The sequence below is a fragment of the Oncorhynchus kisutch genome, unplaced genomic scaffold (genome assembly GCF_002021735.2).
Source record: "Oncorhynchus kisutch isolate 150728-3 unplaced genomic scaffold, Okis_V2 Okis03b-Okis08b_hom, whole genome shotgun sequence".
In the NCBI taxonomy this organism is placed as follows: Eukaryota; Metazoa; Chordata; class Actinopteri; order Salmoniformes; family Salmonidae; genus Oncorhynchus; species Oncorhynchus kisutch.
In genome coordinates this window covers 9,270,203-9,284,294 of record NW_022261980.1, presented here as the reverse complement: position 1 = coordinate 9,284,294, position 14,092 = coordinate 9,270,203, and the positions used below count along the sequence as shown (strand labels likewise).

General features: G+C 40.3%; 1 protein-coding gene across 1 annotated transcript in view; it reads left to right on the top strand.

Annotated features, from left to right (window-relative positions):
* LOC109886773 (dual specificity mitogen-activated protein kinase kinase 5-like) overlaps positions 1-14,092 on the top strand; it is a 102,869-nt gene that overhangs the window by 43,840 nt on the left and 44,937 nt on the right. Inside the window, exons 8-11 of the mRNA XM_031812429.1 lie at positions 4,990-5,038; positions 7,751-7,824; positions 11,014-11,064; positions 11,307-11,378. Of these exons, the coding sequence (XP_031668289.1) occupies positions 4,990-5,038; positions 7,751-7,824; positions 11,014-11,064; positions 11,307-11,378 (246 nt within the window). The remainder of the gene's footprint in view (positions 1-4,989; positions 5,039-7,750; positions 7,825-11,013; positions 11,065-11,306; positions 11,379-14,092) is intronic.

Sequence of the window (14,092 nt, the reverse complement as noted above, 5' to 3'; positions counted from 1 at the left end):
TGACCACAGCTATTTAAAATGACTCTCATATTCTATAACTGACCACAGCTATTTAAAATGACTCTCATATTCTATAACTGACCACAGCTATGTAAAATGACTCTCATATTCTATAACTGACCACAGCTATGTAAAATGACTCTCATATTCTATAACTGACCACAACTATTTAAGAAGACTCATATTCTATAACTGACCACAACTATTTAAAATGACTCATATTCTCTAACTGACCACAACTATTTAAAATGAGACTCTCATATTCTATAACTGACCACAGCTATTTAAAATGACTCTCGTATTCTATAACTGACCACAACTATTTAAAATGACTCTCATATTCTATAACTGACCACAGCTATTTAAAATGACTCTCATATTCTATAACTGACCACAGCTATTTAAAATGACTCTCATATTCTATAACTGACCACAGCTATGTAAAATGACTCTCATATTCTATAACTGACCACAGCTATGTAAAATGACTCTCATATTCTATAACTGACCACAGCTATTTAAAATGACTCTCATATTCTATAACTGACCACAGCTATTTAAAATGACTCTCATATTCTATAACTCACCACAGCTATTTAAAATGACTCTCATATTCTATAACTGACCACAGCTATTTAAAATGACTCTCGTATTCTATAACTGACCACAGCTATTTAAAATGACTCTCGTATTCTATAACTGACCACAGCTATTTAAAATGACTCTCATATTCTATAACTGACCACAGCTATTTAAAATGACTCTCATATTCTATAACTGACCACAACTATTTAAAATTAGACTCTCATATTCTATAACTGACCACAGCTATTTAAAATGACTCTCATATTCTATAACTGACCACAGCTATTTAAAATGAGACTCTCATATTCTATAACTGACCACAACTATTTAAAATTAGACTCTCATATTCTATAACTGACCACAGCTATTTAAAATGAGACTATCATATTCTTTAACTGACCACAGCTATTTAAAATGAGACTATCATTCTGTAAAGCATCACCTAGGAAGACAATGGATCAGGTAGCTTTGTATGGGAGTTGCAGGTTTGACAAATTGGCTACAATTCATCATTCTATCCAATTCAGTAAATAATAACTCAATTAATAACTTTGAGACTTTTGCTGGTAAAGTTTACCCATTTTGGCAAGTGTGGCCAACAGGTGTGAATCTCCCAAGTAGCCTTCATCACTGAGAAAGGGATGAAATGGACAGACTCTCTCTCACACACACACATCACAGCACAGAGGAGCGTTTGATTCAGCCTAACGTGGGTGTTTCCACCTCTATTAGCCCCTCTCCCTCTGATTCAGCCTGTAATCAAACATTGACAGCTATTTAGTCAGCGTTAATTCTAATTCACAGCTCTCCTCCCTCTCTTCCCCCTCTCTCACTGTCAGAGCTGTTAATTATCGCTGGGAAAATCACCCGGGAGGGCGAGATGGATGATGCATACGCACAACAGTTGTTTTGGCACCAGAGCCACAGTCCAATCACATCTTTTTGATTCTGTCTGAATTGAGAAGTAGATTTGGCACGTTGTTTTGTGGTCAAATCTACTTTGTCAATAATAAACCAAAATATGTGAATCCTTAAAGTCTTTGCTGCTCGCTCTAGTCATTTAAAAGCAAAAGGTTTTTGATATCAAGAACGTAAAGATGCAAAGTAGCTATGCAACTCTGTGGCTCTGGACTTATAGGCATGTTGTGTACAGTCCATGATCAATGAGCAGATACATGGCCTTCACAAAGGATTCACACCCCTGGACTTATAGGCATGTTGTGTACAGTCCATGATCAATGAGCAGATACCTGGCCTTCACAAAGTATTCACACCCCTGGACTTATTCCACATGTTGTGTACAGTCCATGATCAATGAGCAGATACCTGGCCTTCACAAAGTATTCACACCCCTGGACTTATTCCACATGTTGTCGTGTTCCAGCCTGAATTTCAAAATGGATGAAATATAGTTTTTTTTTTACACTGGCCTACACACAATAACCCCATCATGTCAGTGGAATTATGATTTTAAGACATTTTTTACATATGAAAGCTGAAATGTCTTGAGTCAATAAGTATTCAACCCCTCTGTTATGACAAGCCTAAATGTGTTTAGAAGTCAAATGTTGCTTAACAAGTCACACTAAGTTGCATGGACTCATTCTGTGTGCAATAATAGTGTTTAACATTATTTTTTAAATGAATACCTCATCTCCGTACCCCACACATACAATTATCTGTAAAGTCCCTCAGTTGAGCAGTGAATTTAGGGTTCAACCACAGATTCAACCACAAAGACCAGGGAGATTTTCCAGTATTTTCCAGAAGGGAACCTATTGGTAGACATTGAATATCCCTTTGAGCTTGGTGAAGTTATTTATTTCCCTTTTAGATGGTGTATCAAAACACCCAGTCACTACACAAATACAGGCGTCCTTCCTAACTCAGAGGAAGGAAACCGTTCAGGGATTTCACCATGAGGCCCATGATGACTTTAAAACAGAGTTTAATGGCTGTGCTAGGAGAAAACTGAGGATGGGTCAACAACATTGTAGTTACTCCACAATAATAACCTAATTGACAGTGAAAAGAAGGAAGCCTGTACATAGTACAAAATATTCCAAAACATGCATCCTGTTTGCAACAAAGCAATAAAGTAATAGTGCCCAAATAATTCCCAAATCAATTCACTTTTTGTCCTCAATACAAAGTGTTATGTTTAGGGCAAATCCAATACAACACCTTACTGAGGACCACTCTTGTCAACAGGTGTATAGAGGTGAAGTCCGGTGCAGGAGAGTAGAGTGATGTAAACAGGTGCACTTTTATTTTAGTTCCCAAAACGAGAGCACTACATAAATCAAACACGCTCAAAACACGGAACATACAAAAATAAAGCTGGTAATAAAATAACATGAAACAATTACACACACAACATGATGGGAAACAGAGGGTTAAATACAAGTAGATTGATTGGGGAAATGAAAACCAGGTGTGTATGGAAACAAGACCAGACAAATGGATATATGAAAACCAGGTGTGTATGGAAACAAGACCAGACAAATGGATATATGAAAACCAGGTGTGTATGAAACAAGACAAGACAAATGGATATATGTAAACCAGGTGTGTATGGAAACAAGACAAGACAAATGGATATATGTAAACCAGGTGTGTATGGAAACAAGACAAGACAAATGGATATATGAAAACCAGGTGTGTATGGAAACAAGACAAGACAAATGGATATATGAAAACCAGGTGTGTATGGAAACAAGACAAGACAAATGGATATATGAAAACCAGGTGTGTATGGAAACAAGACAAGACAAATGGATATATGAAAACCAGGTGTGTATGGGAACAAGACAAGACAAATGGATATATGTAAACCAGGTGTGTATGAAACAAGACAAGACAAATGGATATATGTAAACCAGGTGTGTATGGAAACAAGACAAATGGATATATGAAAACCAGGTGTGTATGGAAACAAGACAAGACAAATGGATGTATGAAAACCAGGTGTGTATGGAAACAAGACAAATGGACATATGAAAACCAGGTGTATATGAAACAAGACAAGACAAATGGATATATGGAAACCAGGTGTGTATGGAAACCAGACAAATGGATATATGAAAACCAGGTGTGTATGGAAACAAGACAAGACAAATGGATGTATGAAAACCAGGTGTGTATGGAAACAAGACAAATGGACATATGAAAACCAGGTGTATATGAAACAAGACAAGACAAATGGATATATGGAAACCAGGTGTGTATGGAAACCAGACAAGACAAATGGACATATGAAAACCAGGTGTATATGAAACAAGACAAGACAAATGGATATATGTAAACCAGGTGTGTATGGAAACCAGACAAGACAAATGGACATATGAAAACCAGGTGTATATGAAACAAGACAAGACAAATGGATATATGAAAACCAGGTGTGTATGAAAACCAGACAAGACAAATGGATATATGAAAACCTGGTGTGTATGGAAACAAGACAAATGGAGATATGAAAACCAGGTGTGTATGTAAACAAGACAAATGGAAATATGAAAACCATTGTGTGTATGGAAACAAGACAAATGGAGATATGAAAACCAGGTGTGTATGGAAACAAGACAAGACAAATGGAGATATGAAAAATGGAGCGGCGATGGCTAGAAAGCCGGTGACGTCGACCGCCGAACGAACATATTTTCAAGCATAGTGGTGGCTGCATCATGTAATGGGTATGCTTGTAATCCTTAATTAAGGATTGGGGAGTTTTTCAGGATAAAAAAAAATTATGGAATGCACAGGCAACATCCTAGAGTATAACTTGGTTCAATCTACTTTCCACCAGACACTGGGAGATTAATTCACCTTCCAGCAGGACAATAACCTACAACACAAGGCCAAATATACACTGGACTTGCTTACCAAAAAGACAGTGAATGTTCCTGAGCGGCCGAGTTACAGTTTTGACTTAAATCTACTTGAAAATCTGAAAATGGTTGTCTAACAATGATCAAAACCAATTTGACAGAGTTTGAAGAATTTTGAAAATAAAAATGGGCAAGTGTTGTACAGTCCAGGTGTGGAAAGAGACTTGCACAGAAAGACTCACAGGCAAAAGTGCTACTACAAAGTATTGACTCTATGGTGAATTTTGCTTACCAAAAAGACAGTGAATGTTCCTGAGCGGCCGAGTTACAGTTTTGACTTAAATCTACTTGAAAAGGTATTGTGTGTAGATGGCTGAGAGAGAAAAATATATTTAATGGATTTTGGATTCAGACTGTAACAACAAAATGGGGAATAAGTCAAGGCCAGGGGGTGTGAATTATTACTGAAGGTCCTTTATACAGATGCTTTACCAAATGAGTTAGCCCATCTGTGTCTGAAAGCAGTGGTTTTGGGTATGGTTGAATTCTGAACTCCATATCTCCGATCTGTCTTCAGGTTGTGAAAGGCCTAACCTATCTATGGAGCCTGAAGATTCTTCACAGAGGTCAGTGGTGTGAAAGGTAGTAGATTCTACAGAGGTCAATGGTGTGGGAGGCAGTAGATTCTACAGAGGTCAGTGATGTGGAAGGTAGTAGATTCTACAGAGGTCAGGGATGTGGAAGGTAGTAGATTCTACAGAGGTCAGGGATGTGGAAGGTAGGAGATTCTACAGAGGTCAGTGAGATGAAAGGTAGGAGATTCTACAGAGGTCAGTGATGTGGATTCTACAGAGGTCAATGAGGTGAAAGGTAGTAGATTCTACAGAGGTCAGTGAGGTGAAAGGTAGTAGATTCTACAGAGGTCAGTGATGTGGAAGGTAGTAGATTCTACAGAGGTCAGTGATGTGGAAGGTAGTAGATTCTACAGAGGTCAGTGAGGTGAAAGGTAGGAGATTCTACAGAGGTCAGTGATGTGGATTCTACAGAGGTCAATGAGGTGAAAGGTAGTAGATTCTACATAGGTCAGTGATGTGGAAGGTAGGAGATTCTACAGAGGTCAGTGATGTGGAAGGTAGTAGATTCTACAGAGGTCAGGGATGTGAAAGGTAGTAGATTCTACAGAGGTCAGTGATGTGGATTCTACAGAGGTCAGTGAGGTGAAAGGTAGGAGATTCTACAGAGGTCCGTGATGTGAAAGGTAGGAGATTCTACAGAGGTCAGGGATGTGAAAGGTAGTAGATTCTACAGAGGTCAGTGATGTGGATTCTACAGAGGTCAGTGAGGTGAAAGGTAGCAGATTCTACAGAGGTCAGTGAGGTGAAAGGTAGGAGATTCTACAGAGGTCAGTGGTGTGGATTCTACAGAGGTCAGTGATGTGGAAGGTAGTAGATTCTACAGAGGTCAGGGATGTGGAAGGTAGGAGATTCTACAGAGGTCAGTGAGATGAAAGGTAGGAGATTCTACAGAGGTCAGTGATGTGGATTCTACAGAGGTCAATGAGGTGAAAGGTAGTAGATTCTACAGAGGTCAGTGAGGTGAAAGGTAGTAGATTCTACAGAGGTCAGTGATGTGGAAGGTAGTAGATTCTACAGAGGTCAGTGATGTGGAAGGTAGTAGATTCTACAGAGGTCAGTGAGGTGAAAGGTAGGAGATTCTACAGAGGTCAGTGATGTGGATTCTACAGAGGTCAATGAGGTGAAAGGTAGTAGATTCTACATAGGTCAGTGATGTGGAAGGTAGGAGATTCTACAGAGGTCAGTGATGTGGAAGGTAGTAGATTCTACAGAGGTCAGGGATGTGAAAGGTAGTAGATTCTACAGAGGTCAGTGATGTGGATTCTACAGAGGTCAGTGAGGTGAAAGGTAGGAGATTCTACAGAGGTCCGTGATGTGAAAGGTAGGAGATTCTACAGAGGTCAGGGATGTGAAAGGTAGTAGATTCTACAGAGGTCAGTGATGTGGATTCTACAGAGGTCAGTGAGGTGAAAGGTAGCAGATTCTACAGAGGTCAGTGAGGTGAAAGGTAGGAGATTCTACAGAGGTCAGTGGTGTGGATTCTACAGAGGTCAGTGATGTGGAAGGTAGTAGATTCTACAGAGGTCAGGGATGTGGAAGGTAGGAGATTCTACAGAGGTCAGTGAGATGAAAGGTAGGAGATTCTACAGAGGTCAGTGATGTGGATTCTACAGAGGTCAATGAGGTGAAAGGTAGTAGATTCTACAGAGGTCAGTGAGGTGAAAGGTAGTAGATTCTACAGAGGTCAGTGATGTGGAAGGTAGTAGATTCTACAGAGGTCAGTGATGTGGAAGGTAGTAGATTCTACAGAGGTCAGTGAGGTGAAAGGTAGGAGATTCTACAGAGGTCAGTGATGTGGATTCTACAGAGGTCAATGAGGTGAAAGGTAGTAGATTCTACATAGGTCAGTGATGTGGAAGGTAGTAGATTCTACAGAGGTCAGTGATGTGGAAGGTAGTAGATTCTACAGAGGTCAGGGATGTGAAAGGTAGTAGATTCTACAGAGGTCAGTGATGTGGATTCTACAGAGGTCAGTGAGGTGAAAGGTAGGAGATTCTACAGAGGTCCGTGATGTGAAAGGTAGGAGATTCTACAGAGGTCAGGGATGTGAAAGGTAGTAGATTCTACAGAGGTCAGTGATGTGGATTCTACAGAGGTCAGTGAGGTGAAAGGTAGCAGATTCTACAGAGGTCAGTGAGGTGAAAGGTAGGAGATTCTACAGAGGTCAGTGATGTGGAAGGTAGGAGATTCTACAGAGGTCAGTGATGTGGATTCTACAGAGGTCAGTGATGTGGATTCTACAGAGTTCAGTGAGGTGAAAGGTAGCAGATTCTACAGAGGTCAGTGGTGTGGATTCTACAGAGGTCAGTGATGTGGAAGGTAGTAGATTCTACAGAGGTCAGTGAGGTAGAGGGTAGTAGATTCTACAGAGGTCAGTGAGGTAGAGGGTAGTAGATTCTACAGAGGTCAGTGATGTGAAAGGTAGGAGATTCTACAGAGGTCAGTGATGTGGATTCTACAGAGGTCAGTGAGGTGAAAGGTATACGTAGAATATCATGGAAGGACATAATCACTTCCAGTTGCTGCAAGATAATCACTTCCTGTTGCTGCAGGATAATCACTTCCTGTTGCTGCAGGATAATCACTTCCTGTTGCTGCAGGGTAATTTTCTTGCTGGGAGAAACTGGTCAAATGAAGATATAACATGAGTACAGTCTGATTGGAGGAGGTAGCAGCTGTTACTGTATGTACTTGTCTCTGTAGACGTCAAGCCTTCCAACATGCTGGTCAACACTAGAGGTCAAGTGAAGCTCTGTGACTTTGGAGTCAGCACGCAGGTACAGTCCCCCGTGTGTGTGTTTATACCTCTGTGTGTGTGTGTTTATACCACTGTGTGTGTGTCTCTCTGTGTGCTTGTGTTTGTGATCTGTTTCTCTCTCTGTGTGTATTGAGACACCAGTGTGTGTCTCGCTCTCTCTGTGTGTGTGTGTGTGTAGTCAACCTGTCAATCTGGACCTATTCATTGTGTCCTCACGACAGTGGAAGCACCTTGAGGGACAGCCTCTCACATTAACTTCCTCACTACCATTGTTCCACAGGCACTCCAAAACATGCACTTGTTATAATTACTACTCACACACACATACACACACACACACACACACACACACAACGCCAAAGCTTCATTGATATGCCTTTGATGGACGTGGCAAGAGCGTGGCTGGGCAGACAATAGCTGAGGTGTGTGTGTGTGTGTGTCATGTCATTACGTCACCCTGGGACAGCCCTTCCAACTCCCCCAAAGACCCCCGGGAATAACTCCCCCCTACTCTTTCTCACCCTGTCACCCCCACGCCCCAATTTTAATTAATTTTCATCCCTCTCTCCTTGGAGATGTGAGCAGCGTTGACCCCTGCACAGGCTTCTGAATACAAGCTTTACCTCAACACACACACACACTGCCCTGTAGGAAGGTCAGTGTCTCTGCCTTCCCTGAGCAGGACCTCCCCTCCAAACACAGGAGCCATCGGGGAACACAATCATTCACTCATTATCACAGCCCTGTCATCCATGGCATGTCCCTTTGTGCTCACACACACACTCCGACGTCCCCATGTCCTCATCCTGGTCCCCTGTGAGAGGGCTGGGAACAGACCACAGTAACACTGACGTTTCAATAGATTTGGGTATGTAAGTCACAGAGGGAAAGGAGATGGAGATGGGAGCTGTACTTAATGTAGGACAAACAGTCTCTGCTATGCCGACTCTTTTGTTTCTGTTTATAGCCATCACTATGGCCACCTTGTTTCAGTTATAGCCATCACTATGGCCATCATGTTTCAGTTAAAGCCATCACTATGGCCATCATGTTTCAGTTATAGCCATCACTATGGCCATCATGTTTCAGTTAAAGCCATCACTATGGCCATCATGTTTCAGTTATAGCCATCATGCTTCAGTTATATCCATCACTATGGCCATCTTGTTTCAGTTATAGCCATCACTATGGCCATCTTGTTTCAGTTATAGCCATCACTATGACTATCATGTTTCAGTTATATCCATCACTATGGCCTTCTTGTTTCAGTTATAGCCATCACTATGACCATCATGTTTCAGTTATATCCATCACTATGGCCATCATGTTTCAGTTATAGCCATCATGCTTCAGTTATATCCATCACTATGACCATCGTGTTTCAGTTATAGCCATCACTATGACCATCTTGTTTCAGTTATAGCCATCTTGTTTCAGTTATAGCCATCTTGTTTCAGTTATAGCCACCTTGTTTCAATTATAGCCATCACTATGGCCATCATGTTTCAGTTATAGCCATCATGCTTCAGTTATATCCATCACTATGGCCATCTTGCTTCAGTTATAGCCATCACTATGGTCATCTTGTTTCAGTTATAGCCATCTTGTTTCAGTTATAGCCATCACTATGGTCATCTTGTTTCAGTTATAGCCATCACTATGGCCACCTTGTTTCATTTATAGCCATCTTGTTTCAGTTATATCCATCACTATGGCCATCTTGCTTCAGTTATAGCCATCACTATGGTCATCTTGTTTCAGTTATAGCCATCTTGTTTCAGTTATAGCCATCACTATGGCCATCATGTTTCAGTTATAGCCATCACTATGGTCATCTTGTTTCAGTTATAGCCATCACTATGGCCACATTGTTTCAGTTATAGCCACCTTGTTTCAGTTATAGCCACCTTGTTTCAGTTATAGCCACCTTGTTTCAGTTATAGCCACCTTGTTTCAGTTATAGCCACCTTGTTTCAGTTATAGCCACCTTGTTTCAGTTATAGCCACCTTGTTTCAGTTATAGCCACCTTGTTTCAGTTACAGCCACCTTGTTATACAGTAATATAATAGCATGTAATGTAATGATGCCATTTATATACAGTGTAATGTGAAGTGTACTTTTCCCATAAACAAATCAGTTCGCTGGTTTGCCATAATTTGGACAGAACTGAAGGACCTTTAACAGTATGGTACAGTCTGTCCTCATGTTAAACAGAACTGAAGGACCTTTAACAGTATGGTACAGTCTGTCCTCATGTTAAACAGAACTGAAGGACCTTTAACAGTATGGTACAGTCTGTCCTCATGTTAAACAGAACTGAAGGACCTTTAACAGTATGGTACAGTCTGTCCTCATGTTAAACAGAACTGAAGGACCTTTAACAGTATGGTACAGTCTGTCCTCATGTTAAACAGAACTGAAGGACCTTTAACAGTATGGTACAGTCTGTCCTCATGTTAAACAGAACTGAAGGACCTTTAACAGTATGGTACAGTCTGTCCTCATGTTAAACAGAACTGAAGGACCTTTAACAGTATGGTACAGTCTGTCCTCATGTTAAACAGAACTGAAGGACCTTTAACAGTATGGTACAGTCTGTCCTCATGTTAAACAGAACTGAAGGACCTTTAACAGTATGGTACAGTCTGTCCTCATGTTAAACAGAACTGAAGGACCTTTAACAGTATGGTACAGTCTGTCCTCATGTTAAACAGAACTGAAGGACCTTTAACAGTATGGTACAGTCTGTCCTCATGTTAAACAGAACTGAAGGACCTTTAACAGTATGGTACAGTCTGTCCTCATGTTAAACAGAACTGAAGGACCTTTAACAGTATGGTACAGTCTGTTCTCAGGTGAAACAGTTGGACAGAACTGAAGGACCTTTAACAGTATGATACAGTCTGTTCTCAGGTGAAACAGTTGGACAGAACTGAAGGACCTTTAACAGTATGGTACAGTCTGTCCTCATGTTAAACAGAACTGAAGGACCTTTAACAGTATGATACAGTCTGTCCTCATGTTAAACAGAACTGAAGGACCTTTAACAGTATGGTACAGTCTGTCCTCAGGTGAAACAGTTGGACAGATCGACTGGAAGACCAAAGTAAAAGCACAAGTATTTTGCTCAGCCAATTGTTACTGAGGGAAAGAAAGAAACCCATTCACCCATCTACAGTGTATCAATCTAACCTCTTTTGTTTGCAGTTGGTGAATTCCATCGCCAAGACGTATGTGGGAACTAATGCCTACATGGCAGTAAGTAGAGACCTAATAGGAATAGATGTTGGTGGTGGTTGGACATCTTGGTGAAAGAAGCTCTGTATGTTGTTTTGAGGGTCCAGCCTTGAAAATGTGGTAGGAGAAACATTGACAGGACACATCTGATCATGCAGTAACCACAAATGGCTCAGTTGAACACACTATAGCAAAACACAATCAAATTTCGTACATCTCAAGTCAACCACAGCTCATCTGACTCCGTTGTTTGTACCCTGCAGCCGGAGAGGATATCTGGGGAGCAGTATGGTATCCATTCAGACGTCTGGAGCGTGGGCATCTCCTTCATGGAGGTGAGTGCAGAGTGCAGGCGTTTGTGTGTGTGTGTGTGTCTGTGATTGCAGAGTGCAGGTGTTTGTGTGTGTGTCTGTGATTGCAGAGTGCAGGTGTGTGTGTGTCTGTGTGTCAAGGGGCTCCATTGTAGAATAGTGTTTTCATTTCAGTACTACATTTGGCCAGACCCTGTCGTCCCCATTGACACCTATTGATTCCCAATGTATTCCCGTCAGGGACTCCTATTTCCACAGCTCTGACAAACGCTTTACCCTCTCTGGCCTCTACACTGTTTGCCAATACTGTTGAATATTATCACCGTTGTAACCGTAACGGATGGGGCTGCGGAAAATACAAGTCTGTCTGAATTATCGACACAATCTCAGTTTGATCAAGATAGAGTTTCCTCGCCACAGGATCAAAGCCCTCTCCTCTTTGTGAATCGTTAGTGAGAGAGAGAGAACCATACAGGTAAGTGTGCATTAGTCTAAATGAAATGGCTTTTAAACTCTCCTCTTTATTTGGATTAATCTGCCGTCGCTAACAGTCGGTCCACGTTCAAGGCCAGCATGGGTTTTCTCGTGTATTGACATCGTCGTAATAACGTGATGACTCCGACATCATCAGAGATAAAAACCAAGATTAAAGACGCCAGGCGCAACGCAAAGTGAATTGCCAAATGTCAGGAGCGGGTTGGATATTTTCCGGGGGTAGTCATACATCACATGAATCTATCCCTCGATCGTTCCAACCTCTTTGCTTCTCTCTCTGTGCTGTTCTCGGCGGGGGGGGGTTGCAGGGGGTGTTATTAACTAATAGCCGATGTTCTTTGAGGAAGGGGGTTATTCGACGGGGGCGCACTGAGCCCCTCTCAAAGACTGGCCTCTCTAATCTGGAACACGCTTCAGCTAGTCTCCCTCCGTGAGGAGATTAGACCACCTATGAACTCCTATTTCCACGCATTTCCACCACAGTCCTAAAACAAATCCAGTCAACCCTGATCTTGTGTGGTTCAACCACATTTAAACTGATAGGGACTTCCTGATAGTTCATGTAGACCTGTTTATTAAACTTCCTCCCCTTTCTAATACTCTTCCAATAATCACTTATGTCTTTATATATATATATATTTCTTGCATTTTTGTTTATATATGTATGTGTATATATTTATATATATATACATAATATATATACATAATGTGTATATGTGTATATATATATAATGTATATAATGTATATATATATATATATAATGTGTATAATGTATATATATATATAATATGTATGTATATATATGTGTATATATATATATAATGTATATATATATGTGTATGTATATATATGTGTATATATATATATAATGTATATATATATGTGTATGTATATATATGTGTATATATATGTGTATATATATATATGTATGTGTATATATATATAGCTGTATGTATATATATGTATATATATATATATATACACACATATATATACATTATATATATATATACATTATATATATACATTATATATATATATACATTATATATATACATACACATATATATATATATATATATATACACATATATACACATACACATATATATATATATATATATATACACATATATATACATACACATATATATATACATTATATATATATACATTATATATATATACACATATATATACATACACATATATATATACATTATATATATATATACACATATATATACACACACATATATATATATATATATATATACACATATATATACATTATATATATATATACACATATATATACACACACATATATATACACACACACATATATATACACACACACATATATATACACACACACATATATATACACATATATATACATACAGCTATATACACATATATATACACATACAGCTATATATATATAAAAATACAAATATATACACATATAAACAAAAATGCAAGAAATAGATATATGTAAAAAGACAAATGATTATTGGAAGAGTGTGTGTATATATATATACATACACACACACACACACACGTGTATATATATGTATTTATACCCCTTTTTCTCCCCAATTTCGTGGTATTCAATTGATAGTTAGTCTTGTCTCATCGCTGCAACTCCCGTATGGACTTGGGAGAGGCGAAGGTCAAGAGCCGTGCGTCCTCCGAAACACAACCCAACCAAGCCACACTGCTTCTTGACACAATGTCCACAATACCCACTTAACCTGGCAGCACCAATGTGTTGGAGGAAACACCTGGAGACCGTGTCAGCGTGCCCTGCGCCCGGCCCGCCATAGGAGACGCTAGTGCACGATGGGACAAGGACATCCCTGCACCCAGCCCGCCATAGGAGACACTAGTGCACGATGGGACAAGGACATCCCTGTGCCCGGCCCGCCATAGGAGACACTAGTGCACGATGGGACAAGGACATCCCTGCGCCCAGCCCGCCATAGGAGACACTAGTGCACGATGGGACAAGGACATCCCTGCACCCAGCCCGCCATAGGAGACGCTAGTGCACGATGGGACAAGGACATCCCTGCCGGCCTTAGACATCCCTGCCTACCTTAGACCACAGCTAGCACTGAGATGCAGAGCCTTAGACCACAGCTAGCACTGAGATGCAGAGCCTTAGACCACAGCTAGCACTGAGATGCAGAGCCTTAGACCACAGCTAGCACTGAGATGCAGAGCCTTAGACCACAGC